The sequence below is a fragment of the Dama dama genome, chromosome 21 (assembly GCF_033118175.1).
Source record: "Dama dama isolate Ldn47 chromosome 21, ASM3311817v1, whole genome shotgun sequence".
NCBI lineage: Eukaryota > Metazoa > Chordata > Mammalia > Artiodactyla > Cervidae > Dama > Dama dama.
In genome coordinates this window covers 15,658,952-15,676,104 of record NC_083701.1, presented here as the reverse complement: position 1 = coordinate 15,676,104, position 17,153 = coordinate 15,658,952, and the positions used below count along the sequence as shown (strand labels likewise).

General features: G+C 40.5%; 1 protein-coding gene across 2 annotated transcripts in view; it reads right to left on the bottom strand.

Moving 5' to 3' along the window:
- WASHC5 (WASH complex subunit 5) overlaps nt 1–17,153 on the bottom strand; it is a 55,757-nt gene that overhangs the window by 28,648 nt on the left and 9,956 nt on the right. For both annotated transcript variants that reach the window (XR_009689510.1, XM_061123214.1), the window contains exons 7-12: nt 15,034–15,186; nt 13,463–13,576; nt 11,113–11,284; nt 6,044–6,171; nt 4,580–4,709; nt 1,292–1,404 (exon numbers count right to left, since the gene is read on the bottom strand). Coding sequence is in view for 1 of the 2 variants with exons in the window: in XM_061123214.1 (XP_060979197.1) it covers nt 1,292–1,404; nt 4,580–4,709; nt 6,044–6,171; nt 11,113–11,284; nt 13,463–13,576; nt 15,034–15,186 (810 nt within the window). In the remaining variant the exon portion in view is untranslated. The remainder of the gene's footprint in view (nt 1–1,291; nt 1,405–4,579; nt 4,710–6,043; nt 6,172–11,112; nt 11,285–13,462; nt 13,577–15,033; nt 15,187–17,153) is intronic.

The following is a 17,153-nucleotide window of genomic DNA, read 5'->3' as shown; positions in this document are numbered from 1 at the left end:
ACATTCTGAACGGCCTGCATGGTGTTCATTTTTCTTTGAAAACACTTCAAATAAAGCACAATACTTAACTAACATTCTTGGCAAAATTTTAATTTCAAATTATAATTTCAGAAATGTACAAGCCAAGTTAGAAAACAATGCATGTATTTCTAGAATTAGAAAATGTTCCACTATTTCTTATTCCATACACATATAACATAATAAGCAAATACTCCCATTTTCCACTTCAATATCAATAAATATATACTGGAAAATTCTAATTCTGCAGATTTGCTGACTTGCTAAAAAACAAAATAAGTCATGCCACAACCAAGGAGTGGGCACTTGTACATTTTAAGTTCTCTTGATGAACTCTTTAATAAATAATGATTCCAGTGTTCTGACATTTTAAAGTATATAATTCAACAGGCATGCGCTACATGCCAAAAGAAATAATGCAAAAGAGAAAAGCACCCCAGATTTATAAAGTTGTTTATAGTTGTACTATCAACTAGAAAATCCAAAAACAACGAAAATAGAAACAGCACAAGTGAACAACTGTTCCGGAATGGTTATGGAAACTGGCATGCTAACAATGGAGCATTATACTATGCTGCGTAATAGTGGCCATCCTAAAACCCTTGCAAAAATAAGAAAGAGCTTATAAGAAAAGGATTAATGCATACATATCAATCGGACAGGGTTCTAGGTGAGGATGGATGATTTTTTTTTTTTTTTTAGATAATAGAGCATATGCTTATTGTTCTGATGCTTTTGTTTATTTTCCTGGTTAAACATACAAGTTTTAAAGGTGTGGAGGTAAGATCCTCTTTTGACAATCATTTTTTAGTAGACAAAAAACAAACTTTTCTTTTCCAGAAAAGAAACATCATTTTTAAGCATATGATCATTATACAACTATTTTTATATTTGTGTATCTTTTTCTAGGTTTTCCCCAAGGCATACATTTTTTACAAACCTAAAAATGGTGCATATAATGGAAATTTGCTTTTGCTTTTACCTCCTTATCATAGTTTTCCCAATGTCTCTATATTGTCTTCATGATTAGTTTTTCAAGACTATATACATGTTTCTGCAAGTTGAAATATCATAAATTTCACTACCATTCTCTTATTATCATTTAGTTATTTTCCCAATTTTAGGGCACTGTATATAATATCACAGTGAATACATTCACTTACACTGCTTTTACTTCTGATGAAATAGTCTCTTAAATATGTTTCCAGGACTGCTGTGTAGGTCAAAAGTATGGTTCATGATCCAAGAACTGTCATTTAAAGACTTTCCTTACCTCTTCCAAAGCCTGTATTAGCTGCACAGTTTTTCTGCCCGCGGCGGTAGAATCATCATAATTTAGTGATAATATTTGTTTTGAAATCTCTCTGAACCAAGCCTGAAGATTTTCTATTAATATAGAAACAAGAAAAGACTACTGAAATCCTAGAACATCTGTAGCAGTGGCTATGACTTTAATAATCTCTCCACAAGTCCAGTTCTGACAGAGCTTCTACTATGTATCTATCAACTGTTCTCAGGAATTCTCCAAATTGTAACAACAAAAATGCCTGGGGCATATGACCTAGTAAAAGTGATGAAACTTTCTACACAAAGAGTTTATAACACCTGGCAGAAAGGGTGCAAAGATGGCAGTGGGGGAGGGGAGGGGTCAGGGAGGAACTAAAGGACTGTCGCAGAGTTGGGAGGATGGGTAAAGGTCTGCAGGGGCAGAGGGGGAGAGGGATTATTTGTCTCTAGATGAACAGACAGACACAACAGAAGCTTTGGGGCAAAAGGGCAATGGCACATTTTGGAGGGCAAAGTGGTACCAACGTGTAGGAGAGTGATGTGTGAGTGGTGAGCTGTGGGGAGTCTGAATGGATTAGGGGGCGACATTTGCACTCACAAACCAGCTGGCATTTCTTAAGGCAGAGATGGTGAGTACTGTTAACACGCTTTGAGACGCTCAGTGTATCAGGCAAGGGTTTAAGCTTCGTTTCATCTAACCTTCACAAAAATCTATGGAGTGGAATTAAAAGCCATTTCTCAGATAAGAATGCTGATACCTTGAGATATGAAGAGCCTTTGTGGATTAGAGTCACTTAATGGAAGAGCCAGGGTGTGCAAACTGTTCAGAGTCAAAGCCTTTGCTCTTCTCACCTCACCAAGTTAATTAGCTAAAGGTTTTTTGGTATGTCAAAAATGGAATGATTTCACTTTAATAAAAGCACTTAAAAGTTTATAATCCAAGTTATTTTAAGAACTGACATCTGGGTTCCCTGGTGGCTCAGTGGTTAAAAATTCACCTGCCAATGCTGGAAACATGGGTTTGATCCTTGATCTGGGAAGATCCCACATACTGAGCAACTAAACCCATGTGCCACAACTACTAGAGTAGCCTCCACTCACCAGACTAGAGAAAAGCCTGTGCAGCAACGAAGACCCACCATAATAAAAAAAAAAATAAAGTATTAAAAAAAAAAAAAGAATTGACATAGGGTGGGAGGGAGGTCATGGGGGGAGGGGATATAGGGACACATACAGCTGATTCACTTTGTTGTATAGCGTAAACTAACGCAACATGGTAAAGAAATTACACTCCAATAAAAAAAAAAACTGGCATGACATGAAGAAAACTAGTTGCAATTTTAAACTTTTTTTTTTTTTTTTTTGGTAGGACCAAAGGACAGCTATGCTGTAGAAGAAAGAACAAAAAATTTGGAGTCTGAGGTGATGGCTGAGATTCAGGCTTTGTACCTTTGGCTAGTGATTACTTTTTAAAGCTTTGGTCTCTGTATATATAAAATAAGGATAAAGATGTTTATCTCACAGGGTTGTAAGGATCAAACAAGAAATATTTGTGAAAGTACTTCCTAAGCTGAAATATGCTATACAGCCAGAAAAAGCACAGTATATTGTTTTGAATGATCTTGAAACAATGCTTATATTTATAAGAATCTAAAAGAGACTAGAATAGAGAAATGTGCCTGATTTTAGACAACTTATCTGGTTAGATTGGTACTGGAGGTTCTTTGTTTTTTTAAGATACACTAGGGTGACCTGTGAAACCTGTTGCCAATTTATATTATATCATCAAAACTGGTCAACTTTTTTCAATAGGAGGGAATAACTTTCATGATCTTCTCAGAAGTCTACTTCTCACAAGAATATTAATAACCACTAACACAGATGATACCTAAGAGTCTTGTGTTCCAATCCTGGTTGGTTCTCCATCACTGACACACCTGCCATCTAGTGGCACAAGAGGGGACCTGCAGACTGCTTTTACTTGTGCGTGTGTGAACTCAGTTGCTCTATCTTCGTGACCCCATGGACTGTAGTCTGCTAGGCTCCTCTGTCTATAAAGTTTTTCAGGGAAGAATACTGGAGTCAGTTGCCATTTCCCGCTCCTTGGGATCTTCCCAACCCAGGGATCAAAGCGAGGTCTCCTGCACTGCAGGCAGATTCTTTACCATCTGAGTCACCAGGGAAGCTTCAGTAGGAATAATAACAGAATTTGGAAATATATTTTGGATCAACCATTCAGCATCAAATAAATCAACAAGAGCCAAATACAGTAATCACAAGTTTATACTATGAACAGCAGAGTTACATTTTTTAATAAAAATCTATACTATTAACCAATTCTACTGTATAATTAACTTTATCAGAAATAAATCTGACAGTTAAATATCAAGTCTCAGAAAAAATAGTTTAATTTGTCACCTTAAAACTCAGAATGGTCTTTCAGGGGCAATTCGAAAGGATCCTATGTATACAAAAGTTAGAAGTGCTACTACAATTTTCCTGTGGTTATAATTTCCTAAAAAAGCAAGATCAAAATTGTCAAAGTGAAACTTAAGCTGTGGCTCTGTTGGGCTTCTCAGGTGGTGCAATGGTAAAGAACCCACCTGCCAATGCAGGAGACACAGGTTCAATCCCTGAGTCAGGAAGATCCCCTGGAAGAGGAAATGGCAACCCATTCCAGTATTCTTTCCTGGAAAATCCCATGGACAGAGGGCTACAGTCCATGGGGCTGCAAAGACTGAGGGACTGACACACACACATTGTTTCAAAGCAGTCTGCAGGTCCCCTCTTGTGCCACTAGATGGCAGGTGCGTCAGTGAAGAAGAACCTAACAGGATTGGCACACAAGACTCTTAAGTATCATCTGTTAGTGGTCATTAATAATATTCTTGGGAGAAGTATCCTTCTGAGAGGATGATGAAAGGTCTTACCTCCCCCAATGCACATAAAATGACACGCTAAAGGCACTAGCTTTGCATACTGTGGTGGTAGGTGGAGGATTATGACTCTATAAAATACTATTTCTGAACCAGAGTATACGAAGCCCCATTTAACCCCCAATTTCTTATTTCATATGTAAGAAACCTGAAGTTGAGAGAGAATATGAGATTTTCCAAGGCAGCACAAGGCTAGGGCAGCCAAAACTAAACTTCTGATCTTCATCAGCAACATTCCAGCACACATTGACGACGCAATAATGACTTTTTACTCCGCTGGTTTCTAATCAACTGTGTACACATTTCAAACACACTGATGTTTCCTCTCTGGCAATTACCATTTTTCTCCACTCTGGTTAAGGGTTTGACTCCTGAAAAAACATCAGCAAGCTCCGTCATCCGCTCTGAGCCCTCCTTCTTGTAATGCTCCCATTTGGCCTGCTTTTCTGAAAGCATTTGCTTGAACATCTGTTGAAGAGACAGAAGAGATTTACTGATTTTTAAGAGAAAATCCAGCTTAGGCATTTTACTAAGAAAGCCTGAGTCAAACCCAGTTTATTATAAAAACAGGTACCTAAAATCAACATCATTCTGATGCCATCTCTTAAGCATCACTACTTTATACAAATTGGGGGGTAAAAAAGCTAGATCATCTCAGACGGCGGCTCTCAGATTAATTTAGGCAAAGTGAGTGTTGGTTCTGAATGAACTTCAAGGTCTGGGGCTAGTTCCCGAGGCCACCTGATCCAAACCCCCAAAGTTTCGTAAAACCTGGACACCCCAGGTGTCTGCCATTTTTATCATGCCCATGTGATGTGCTTAGTCGCTCAGTCATACCTGACTCTCTGCATCCCCACGGACTGTAGCCCACCTGGCCCCTCTGATTATCCAGGCAAGAATACTGGAGTGGATTGCCATGCCCTCCTCCAGGGGATCTTCCCAACCCAGGGATCGAACCCAGGTCTCCTGTATTGCAGGCAGATTCTTTACCATCTGAGCCACCAGGGAAGCCCAATTATGCCCATGGGGCCTTTTTAAGGAGTAAAACCAGCACAGAATTTCCTTTTGTGAACTCAAATCCCTTAAAGTCCTTAGGTCAACCTTGTTTAAATGCAAACTACCACCTTATTTAGGCCTTTCCAATGGGTTTTCATGGCTTATAAGATGAAGACTAATATCCTGCAAGGACCAGCACAGGTTGGCTCCTGCCCACCTGTCAACCTCGCTTCCTAACACCTTTCTGTTGTATTCTCTCCCCTCCAGCCAGCTGATCTTTCAGGCCCTTGAACTGGCCAGGCTCTTCTCTACCCAAGAGGACTGAGATAGAGTCTGTCCTCCCGTGCAATGTTCTCCATCAGGCTCCCCAGCTTTGTCTCAGCTAACTCTGGCAGGCCCCTTTCTCAGCTTCCTTCAAAAGCTCCTGCTGCCCTTCTCAGGGAAGTTATGAAAGCTAGGACAGGTCCTCTGCTTTAGGTGGAGAACTGTGTTCCTCTCCTTTAGAGCATACACCTCAGCTTTTATTTACATTTTCATTTGTGTAATTCTCTGTTTACTATCCACATTCCTCATTATACTGTAACCTCCATAATTCGGGACATTTTCTCCCCATCACTGTATCCCTAAATGACAGTAGAGACTAAATACCTGTTAAATGTTTAATCCCGTCCTTTGAAAATAAGAATTATCTCAGACAGCTAGAATCTTTAGCTTGACTCAAACACACAGTTACAAAATCCTAATTTCAAAAAAAAAATTTAAGCATTAAGAAAAGATTTTGGTGGTTACTTATTCAATATTTTTACCTCTTTGAGTATAAACTCAAACTGTGCGGTATCCAACAGCAGTTGAAAGAGGATCTTGGGATTGTACCTAGAGTCTGTTAGAATCTGGTCCTTGATTTGACGAAGGCGTTTGTTGTTTGGGTCACAGGCTAGACACGGGGAGAAAAGAGTTTCCAATTTATTTTACTAAATGCATAGAAAATACCTATAATAAGTAAGATGGATTCTTAAATACTTTCATTTCCCTTCTTTTAAGCATTTAAAAAGTAATAAGCAAAATGTTTATCAATGATGGATGGTAAAATAAATTATATTACATCTATGCTGGAGGTAGTACAATTGAACTGCTAACTGTAACACTGAATCTGACACAGAATGTCATCGTGATATACTGTTGAATGAAAAAAAGCAAAGTGAGAACAGTGTTTCCAAATTTTGTAAGTATCCTGTGGTTGGTTTATTATCGACTGTCCATGCTTTTGGCACTAATGACGGGTCGAGCCTTTTGGCACTATTTCCTAAGTAGGTGGCCTCCTCATGTCCTGTCTGTTTGAAGTTGCTTTGTGTTGGGCACTGATCTCTGCCACTCAGCTACGGACAGGTGTGCAGAAAAGATTTAACACAGCAGGCCTGAGACTGCCATCTTCAAAAAGGCCTATTTGCAAGGTTGGCTCTTGGCTGGCATTCGGGAATTTGGATTTTGGAAGAGTTCCCACCATTTTGAGAACTGGTAAGAATGGTCCACCATGCTTTAACTCTTTGTACAAACAATGTGCTTTATGATGTGCACCTGCTTTCCTTTCGGGAGTCTGGAATTTTGGTACCTGCCAGGTAGAGGCTGTCTTGATGAGTCCCCCACCCCCATCCCAATAAAAAGCATGGACACAGAGTTTGTAATGAGCTTCCCCGGTTGACATTTTACACATGCTGTCACAGCTCATTGCTAGGGGAACTAAATGCACCCTGAGTGACTCCGCTGGGAGAGAACTCTTGAAAGCTTGTGCCCCGTTTCTTCTAGACTTCACCCCAGGCACCTGTGCCCTCTGCCGATTGCGCCTTCTATCTTTCTCCTGTTGCAAATCACAGCATAAGTACATATGCTGAGCCTAGTTAAGCAAGGAACCTGGGATGTCCTCGGGGACCACCGACACAACAAGGGGAGCAGGGTCACCACACAGAGATGGGGCACGTTCAAACCAGAAGAACCAGGCCTGAGACCATTCTCATGCTCTTTGTAAAGGCATGGCTGATACTCAGAGCTTTCTGGATTATCCACCACCTAGACCTGGAGAGTGTATGGCTACTAGGCTAAGGTCACAAAATCAGGTAGTGACTGACCCAGGCATAAGTCACCAGATGTTTTGATTTCCTGGTCAGTGTATCAGTTACCAAGATAAATCATTTCAAACAAAATAAACATGTTAAAAAAGTATATAGAATAAAAAATACTGATATTTGCTGAAAGTGATTTATGGGGTCAATTATTTATGTTATGAAAGGAAAAAATAGGATAAGGCAAAATATTTATACTTAAAAGCTACTCAGACTGCAAATAAAGTCAAAATAAAGCCTTTAAGACATCTAGGTTGCTTCCAGGTCCTGGCTATTATAAACAGTGCCGCGATGAACATTGGGGTACACGTGTCTAAGCTGTGGCACATATACACAATGTAATATTACTCAGCCATTAAGAAGTATACATCTGTATCAGTTCTAATGAGGTGGATGAAACTAGAGCCTATTATACAGAGTGAAGTAAGCCAGAAAGAAAAACACCAATACAGTATACTAACACATATATATGGAATTTAGAAAGATGGTAACGATAACCCTGTATGGCAAACAGCAAAAGAGACACAGACGTATTGAACAGTCTTTTGGACTCTGTGGGAGAGGGCGAGGGCGGGATGATATGGAAGAATGGCATTGAAACATGTAAATTATCATATGTGAAAGGAATCGCCAGTCCAGGCTCGATGCATGAGACAGGGTGCTCGGGGCTGGTGCACTGGGATGACCCAGAGGGATGGGATGGGCAGGGAGGTGGGAGGGGGGTTCAGGATGGGGACACGTGTACACCCAGGGAGGATTCAAGTCAATGTGTGACAAAACCAGTACAACATTGTAAAGTAAAACAAACAAACAAACAAACAAAAAGCCTTTAAGACAATAAACACTGTCGGAGAGTTCATAGCCATTAAGGTTCCAGGTCCCTCATAGCTGCTCTAGCATCACTGTGCTTGTTCAGGCTTTCTGAGTCCTCCGACCGGCATCTTAGGATGGCCGGCATGTACAGAATGACCACGCTTTACAAACACATATCACAGGTGTTTTTGGTGCTTCAGTTATGGTGAAGCTTGAGCAAGGTTGCTTTATATATTGATTTCCAAGTTACTCCATCAGGAAAAGACTCATGACAACCTGGAGAAGGGCTCAGTTTTCATGGGAAACTGCAGAGTTCTGATTTACCAAGCATTCTCCAGAACTCCCTAGGAAGAAATATATTGGAACTGATGACATTGATCACACACAGACCATTTTTCAGCTTCAGGTTTGCCTACTTAAAAAACAAAAACAAAATAGGAAAAAAAAACAAAAAACAACCCAACCTGTAAGGAGTTCCATTTGTTTTTCTAGTAACTCTAATTTAACACAAAATCTGATATTAATTTCCTTTCATTTTTGGAAGGAAGCATCACTGCACATTAACAATTAGCTCCAGTGAGTTAACAGGAGGGAATATGAGAAATACACCTTCCTTTCTGCACACCATGACCAAAACAGCATAAAAGCTAAATAAGCAGTTAGTTTTCCCACGTATGACTCACAACCAGATAGGCAAATCATTTGTTTCTGGTAAATTCTGACCTTGTGCAATCATATCAGATAATTGCCAGCTCAGAAATGGAAAACAGATGTGGCTGAAGATAAAAGCATAGAACTCTGGCAAGCTGAGCCGGTCGCTGGCAGGGGCACAAATCCAGGAGACCACTGGCTTCCAGAACACAGGCACGACTATTAAGCACAGTCGTTGGAAGACAAAGAGGAGGCTGAGTCACTAGAAACCCAAAGTTGGCTTTATGATGGGATAAAGTGAGGGCTTGAGTTGTTTACATGCTTCTGAATGTAAGACTTATGGTAAAGAAGATTATAAGCTGAGTCAATGTAGTAAAATTCTCAAATTAGGACTGGATTTTAAGTAAAACATAAACTTGACTAATTAAAGATTAGTCCATGAGATGATTAAAAACTTTGGCCCTGATATTCATGCTGTGATTAAATGGTAAATGGAGAGAGGTCTACGCCAAGAAGCAAAATGATGAAAAACAAAAACAAAACTGGAAAGCAGCATTCGTGTGAAGGATTTAAGAAGCTGGTCATTTCTAATGTGAAGAGGGAAGGCTGAGGAGAGACTCCCCATGTTTTTGAAGAGCTGAAGGATGAGGAAGTCCACCTGCTCTTCTCACTGCTGAGCACTCACAGGAAGCAGAGACAGGTGGCAGCTAGAGGCAGTGTCGAGGGCATCTTGCCCGGAGGGGCTGGGAGACGGATCTACCATGTTACCCTGGGAAGATGCAGAATCATCTGGCATGCACAATTTTTTTTTTTTTTTTTTTTGAGAGACAATCTCACCTGAAAAAAACCAGGAGGTATTGAAAGTAGGACTAGGGTAGATGCTCTACAAAAATTTGTTGAGTGAAAAACAAAAACGAGAGCCTTGGCTTTCCAGGACTGCTGAATGACATCACTCTTAGGCAAAGGAGTGTGCAACTCCGGATGAGGGAACTCCTTAGTAATTAATATTGATCAAGCATTTATTAAAAATAAGTATAAGGAACTATGTCGGCTCTGAATAAGCTCAGGTGTTGGTCCAACCTAAGTAGGTTTCAAAGTCATGGGCTTATGGACTCTGCGGAAGTGTTTTACATGATCTGTGAAACTCCCTTGCCAGACAAAAGGGTACCCAATAGGACTAACCATGACCCAGAAAAAATTAAAATCTCATCTATCTTAATTAAGCACCCTGATCTAGCCAGTTCCTCAGCAAAGTGGGCCCACATTTTTCTGTCCTTCCTTCTGTCCTTTCTTCGGTCATTTCTCCAGTCTAGATTTTTTTCTGCTTTTTACTGTGAAATCATACCAAGGGCTGGTCAGCTCCTGCCTTCCGTGAAGAGCCTTCCTCCACTCCTCCACCCCAAGCAATGTTTCTCTCCTGTTCTGGACTCCAGACTCAAATCCCCATTAAATGTCTGTTTTACACATCTGGCTCTTCGGTGCTGGCCTGGCCCTTTAGCTGTATTAGCTTCTTATCGCTGCTGTAACAAATTACCATAAACTTAGTGGCTTAACATGATACAAATTTATTCTCTCATAGTTCCAGAGGTGAGAAATCTGACTGGGCTTCACTGGGCTAAAATCAAGGTACCAGCAGGGCTGTGTGATTTCCAGGAGGAAACTGTTTGCTGGTCTTTTTCAGCATCTAGAAGCTGCCTGTACTCCTTGGCTTGTGGCCCTCTCCATCTTGAAAGCCAGCAGGGACCTCCTCAGTCTTTTTCATGCCATCTGTCTAGTTCTGACTCTTCTGCTCCCTCTTCCCAATTTAAGGATACTTGTAATTATGCTGGGCCCACTGGAATAATCTCCTTACTTGAGGGCCAGCTGATTAAAGAAACATCAATTCCATCTGCAACTTGAATCCACTTTGCCCTGTAATATAACATGCCCGAAGGGTCCAGGGACTAGGCCTGGACATCTTTGGAAGGGTGAGGTGGGAAGGCTTTATTCTACCTGTATTTGCAGCTACACTTTTTCATGGGTAGACATCTGATCTTCCCAGTCTGACCAGTGACGAGCTCCTCGAGCCTGGGAGGTAGGTGTCCTCACACTCCCAAGCACCTAACAGGACCTGCATGGCACAGGGGCTGTTCAGGTGGGCCGCCACTTTGTCCAAACTGACATAAAAATGACCACCTTACAGAAGCAACTTGATTCTCATTCAAGGGCTAAACCACTTGGCATCACACGGCAGATCAGGGTTTGGCATGCCTATATATGGAGTGATACACATGGTCACGCCTTTTGTGTGTTACCTGAGTCCGCCGTATGAAGCATCAGCCATCGGATGGCGACGTTGCCATCTCTCAGGCAGTTCAGAAGCCTCGGGATGTTGTCCAGAACCAGCTCCTCCCTCAAGTAACCTTCTTTCAGGAATTGATGCACTTGTGTGTGCACCCTTTCACTGACAGTAGCGTATCTGCTTGCCTGTGAAAAGGAAAAGAAAACCTGAATAACATTTCAAAGAAAGAATCACCTTGAAAGTGAATCATATTCAAATGAATCCCTGGATAAATAATATTTCTATATGAGACAAATAACATACAGGCTCCAAAATCACTGCAGATGGTGGCTGCAGCCATGAAATTAAAAGGCACTTGCTCCTTGGAAGAAAAGCTATGACCAACCTAGACAGTGTATTAAAAAGCAGAGACATCACTTTGCCAACAAAGGTCCGTCTAGTTAAAGCTTCGGTTTTTCCAGTAGTCATGTATGGATGTGAGTGTTGGACCATAAAGAAGGCTGAGTGCTGAAGAATTGATGCTTTTGAACTGTGGTGTTGGAGGAGACTCTTGAGAGTCCCTTGGACAGCAAGGAGATCAAACCAGTCCATTCTACAGGAAATCAATCCTGAATATTCATTGGAAGGACTGATGCTGAAAATGAAGCTCCAATACTTTGGCCACCTGATGCGAAGAGCTGACTCATTAGAAAAGACCCTGATCCTGGGAAAGATTGAAGGCAGGAAGAGGAAGGGACAACATGGTTGGATGGCATCACCAACTTGAAGGACATGAGTCTGAGCAAGCTCTGGGCGACAGTGAAGGACAGGGAAGTCTGATGCGCTGCAGTCCTCAGGGTCACAAAGAGTCAGACACGACTGAGCAACTGAACAACAACAAAAACAAAGGTAAGTGGTTTATTGGACATCTGGGGCTTTTTCCTTCTTTATTTTTTTAAAAGTTGTTTTTATTTGGCTGCACTGGGTCTCATTTACGGCACAATGGATCTTTGATCTTCGTTGGGGCAAGCAGGATCTAGTTCCCAGACCAGGCCTCCAACATTGGGAGTGTGGAGTCCTAGCCACTGGACCACCAGGAAAGTCCCTATTGGACATTTTTGAAAAAAGCCCTGGACTTAGAATTGAGAGGCAAACATCTAGAAATATTGGTATTACTTTGGATTTAACCTCTGAGTATTGGCTTCTTCAGATGTAAATTGGAAAACTGGAACATTTTTTTCCTGGTATTGCTTCTCTTAACTTGGATGTAAAGAGACACAAAGGCAGAAGCTAAATTGCTTGTTCTTCCTATCATTATTGACAAAGGAGCTAGAGCAGACAGAAACACTCAAAAGATGAGTCTGTACACACAAGAGCTTAATAAAATACACCTCAGCACATCAAAATTGACCGACCTTGTGTGGAAATCTGGTCACTCTGCTTTCCTAAAGCAAGAATTGAATGGCAGACACCATCAACCTTGTCAGGTTAGTTTAAAATAAGCACAAGATGTGTCATTAGAAGCTTCTTAAGAACTTGCAATGTCACGGATGAGAAGATGTGATTTTGGAAAGGAATTTTAGTTATGAAAAATTAATGCTCTGAGGCCGGAAAGCATGGAAGCGCCACTTTCTCTAATATATTTCTGGGAAATATGCCAAAATTGAAATTATTTTGTGCATTATTTATGGAATTTTATTTGTTTGAATAAAACATGCTGAAGCTCCTTGAGTCAATATCACTCTATCCACACTTGCAAACTCAAAAACTCAGACAGCCAGGCTGAGGAAGACCATCACTGTTGAGCAGTATCAAGTATGTGCCCCATGAAAAAGATTTTGTTTTGATTATTTTGTTTACTTAGGTATTTCCTTCTGCCTTGGTTCATCAGAGAGACAGAATGTAGCCATTTCAACTTTAAGGAGATGACTGTCTTTATTTTGGTTTTGGTGCTTACTTCACATGCCAGAAATGATGAGTGTAAATTACAGTGAAAGGGTTGACTGTCTACATCCAGTTACCACCTTCAACACTCAATCCTACTGATGAAAATAAAATTCTGGTTTCTGGGGAAAGGAGCTCTGTCCATGAGGACACAGTCTTTAAGAAGAGTAAATGAAGTCACCTGTGGCCAGATGCCACACTAGTTCATCTTAGGGTGTTGAATCTTCCTTAGGACCCAAATCTCCCATTTATACAGCTCACATAAGTTAAAAATCTATAATTATCTCTTACTTCAATGTTCAAAATTCCCCTTTCATTAATCATTGCACTAAAATATCTACGCAGGCATCTTCCAAACGCTTGGGAAATCTACTTAGCTCATATCCCACCCCATTACATAAGCATATAGTTGAGAATCCTCATGATTAATCAGAACCTACCTGTTCTCTGACATTTGAAAGGTCCAGGGTATTGTTTAAAGCAGTTTTTGCAGCTTTGTAAGGTTCCCAAGCATCTGCTAGATTAACTGTGATCCCCATGTAAATACTAATTACCTGAAAGAAGAGACCTTTATTCAGTATTTCTTAAACACCTACTCACTCCAAGGCAAGGGGCTGGGAAAATACAAAGTTATAGGAGACATCACCCACTCCTTCAAGTTTAAATGCCATTCCAGTGAAAAACCAAGACTTTTCAAATATACAGGGAAGTGATTTTTACTTATGAGTGCTTAGAAACAAGAGTGACTATTACATGCTGTATTATATATATACCCATGACTCTATTCATGGGAAAATAACGAAAACAAGGTTTTCTTTTCAAACTGCTGTTTGTAAGATTCCTAGATGAAGAAAAATGAAAGGGGAGAGAAAAGCAGAGACTCTGACCAGAGTAGTGGTTTTCCCAATTATTTTCATCTCAAATTCATACTTTTAAAAATCAAACTAAACTTGTCTCACAAATTTTTGTGAGAAGAGTGGCCTTATGTTTCACATTTCTTTTAAAAGTTATATATAATCCCTCTTTATCCCTATTAATATTTTTCTTTAAAATTCTTTGCAGTATAGTATTAACCTCATTGGCTTTTTATGGGTATATTTTTAAAAATTCCTTTATTTTCAGTATGCCAGGGTGTCTTCTCAGGAATATATCTTGTAAATATCATGTAATTGGACTTTGACCTTCTTTAATGCTAAAAATATTTCGAGTATAGTATTATAGTCAGAACTTCTTTCTTAAAACTTAGGCAAATGAAGCCAGACTCTCTCAAAACTTTTCCTCTTGGCTACTCATCTCCCAGCTCATGGGTATGATTCATTTGTGGACAGGAAGCATCATCTTTTAATTGTAGGCTGTTCTTCTCGACAGCAAAGCTCCTCAATCAGGTCCCTCATTACAGATAGTCTGTGGCTCAAAAGTTGGTAAGGAGTGAAATAAAATCTGGTCCCTGAAAATGTGATCCAACTCACTATGCTTTGTTCAAACCTCTACGTGCAAAGAAAATGTTTCATACATATTAAGTACACTGTCAGTTTTAAATTTTTAAGAATTAATATTTTTAAGTGAAATATGTTTAAAAAGTTATAAGCTCATCCCTGCAGTAACGTAAACCTTAAGAGCCCACATTAGCTTACAGATAAAACTTATAAAAGCACAATTCCTATTCACAAAATGACAAATTAGATAAATTCTGCTAGTTTAGATTCCTAAGACAAATGCTTATGTAACTTAGTTGCACTCTCAGTAGCTAAAGCAAGATCCATTTTAACACATGGTTGTTCTACCTTGAGAGTATTCAAGAAAAAAAACACAAATAGGTGCTTCAGGAAATTTTACTGATTCATTCCTTCATGCTATGATTTGTAATATTCTTAGCATACTTAAAGTAATTTTACTTAAGCGAATTTATGTCTCATTATTTCAACATTAGATTTATAGGCAAAAGGATGGAAAAAAATCAGTTCTCCAACAAGTTTATTATAGAGAATAAAAGACTAACAGCAATACTTGCCCAATTATCTGGAAAGTATTTGTCCACTATTTCTCTCATTTTTGCTTGATGGGTATGAAGAATGGAAGGTTCAAAGTAAAGAATCACATACAGCATGGCAGCCTGATTAGCCAGAGCTGTGCTGCGATGTTCTGGCAATGGGTATGCTGAGACCTGCAAGGCAGAGACCAGAACCAGGAGAGGGAGATGTTACTGACAGCTGAATTTACATGTGCGAAGTAAATGACCCAGTTCTAAGACACATGAACCTCTCAAAAGTTCATCTCTTTGAGGATCCTGGGCACTGGAAGCAATTCTCAGATTATGGCATCAGTAACCAGGACCCTCTTCCTATCTCTAGCCACATGACGTTCTCTTGACTGTCCTCGACTTTGCTGCAATTCTAACTCTTCTCCCTTAAAAAAAAAAAAAAAAATTAAGTCTATATCTCTTACTGTCCAATTTTGTGTCTCTTCCATCACAGAGAAGCTCTTATAGAACTGACCAATTCTGCACTCACTAGTGCTATCTTTTACTTCCTGTTTATTCTTCAGCTCATTGGCATTTGACCTCCACCATCACCTCAATGGGGTTAAAGGCCCTGCTGCTGGGAAAGACTGAAGGCAAAGGAGAAGGGGGAGGCAGAGGATGAGATCGTTAGATGCCATCACTGACTCAATGGACATGAATTTGAGCAAATGCTGGGAGACAGCAGAGGACGGAGGAACCAGGTGAGCTAGTCCATGGGGTCACAAAGAGTCGGACATGACTTGGTGACTGAACACCACCACCTATCACCTCAATGGAATTTCCTCAGGTCACACATAACCTCACAGCCATCCATTTCAATGACCTCCTTTTAGCACTCTCACTTAAATTTGCCGAGGACTGAAATTCTCTCCTCCTTTGGTTTCCCAGATGCCAGTTTCTCTTCTCAGTCTGCCTTGCCGGGTGTTCTCCCTGGCTTTGAAATGCTGCTGAGTGCCAGGGCTCCATCGCCTCAAGTATTAGGAATCTCTGGCTGCTCATAGTACATCACCGTGAGGACCAGGAGTAGAAAGGGAGGCAACTATTAAGGATAGACATAGCAATGCCGCATGGAATCTGGAGGCAGGAATGCGGTCAGGTCTCAGGAAGGGCCTGGAACTGTGAACCAGAAAGCCTTCATTATTTCTCCCCTGGATGTGATGCTCAACTGTTTCTTCAGCTGTGGTCCATAAGATGGCAGACTGAGGTGGCCCCAAACTCCAAGTTTTGCATGCTGTGGGTAAATCCACGTCCAGAATTTGTTTTTCAGGCCCAATCCCATATTACCTGGAGACAGAGAATCTGATCTATCTTGGGTCAAGTGACCTGCCCTGGTCCAATTGGCCGGGCACAGGGGAGGTGCAGGGCAGGGAGGGGTGGATTCACAGCACCACCACAGCTCAATCCCTGTGTTAAAGGTCATGGCACAGGGAGAAAATCGAAATACACTGCCTTAAGACATGGACAAAATGGACCACCTAGGAGGCAGAAGGGTTAACAGAAGGGTTAATGAGAGGCAGTTGAAGAAACAGCATGGGCTTTGAAGTCATGGGCTCTAAATTCAAACTATGGTTCTGCTACCTACTTATGTGACCTTGTGAAAATTATTTACGCTCTCTAAGCCTTATTTTTCTCCATAGCAACATAAAGATAATGCTCTTTTGCAAGACTATTATGAAAAACAGAGAAAATTTTATATGGAAAAAACCTCCTATGATTCTGGCTCATACTGAATCCTCAATAAATGGCATCAAATATTATGGAGACCTGGCATCTGCAGGTAGCTCCTGATTTGAGCTGTCTTTAAAAAAACAAACTAACTAAAAACTCTTTATGTACACTTAACATATTCATACAAAAACTAGCAGTCTACCTAAGAACTGTATAGAACAGGTGTGCTCTGTAATAGATGATATCCAGGCATGACAGGTCCAACTCTTCACTCTCTTCTAGTAAAAATAGAAACAGATAATATATACAATTGTGTGTTCTGCAGGAAAAAGAAGTCGAATAGTAACTTTCTGTGGTATCCTTTTAGGCACCTGAAGAACACACACTGGAGAGGAAAGTGAGACTTCTCAACCCTGCTCACGCTGCCTCCGTCACCTGGGTGG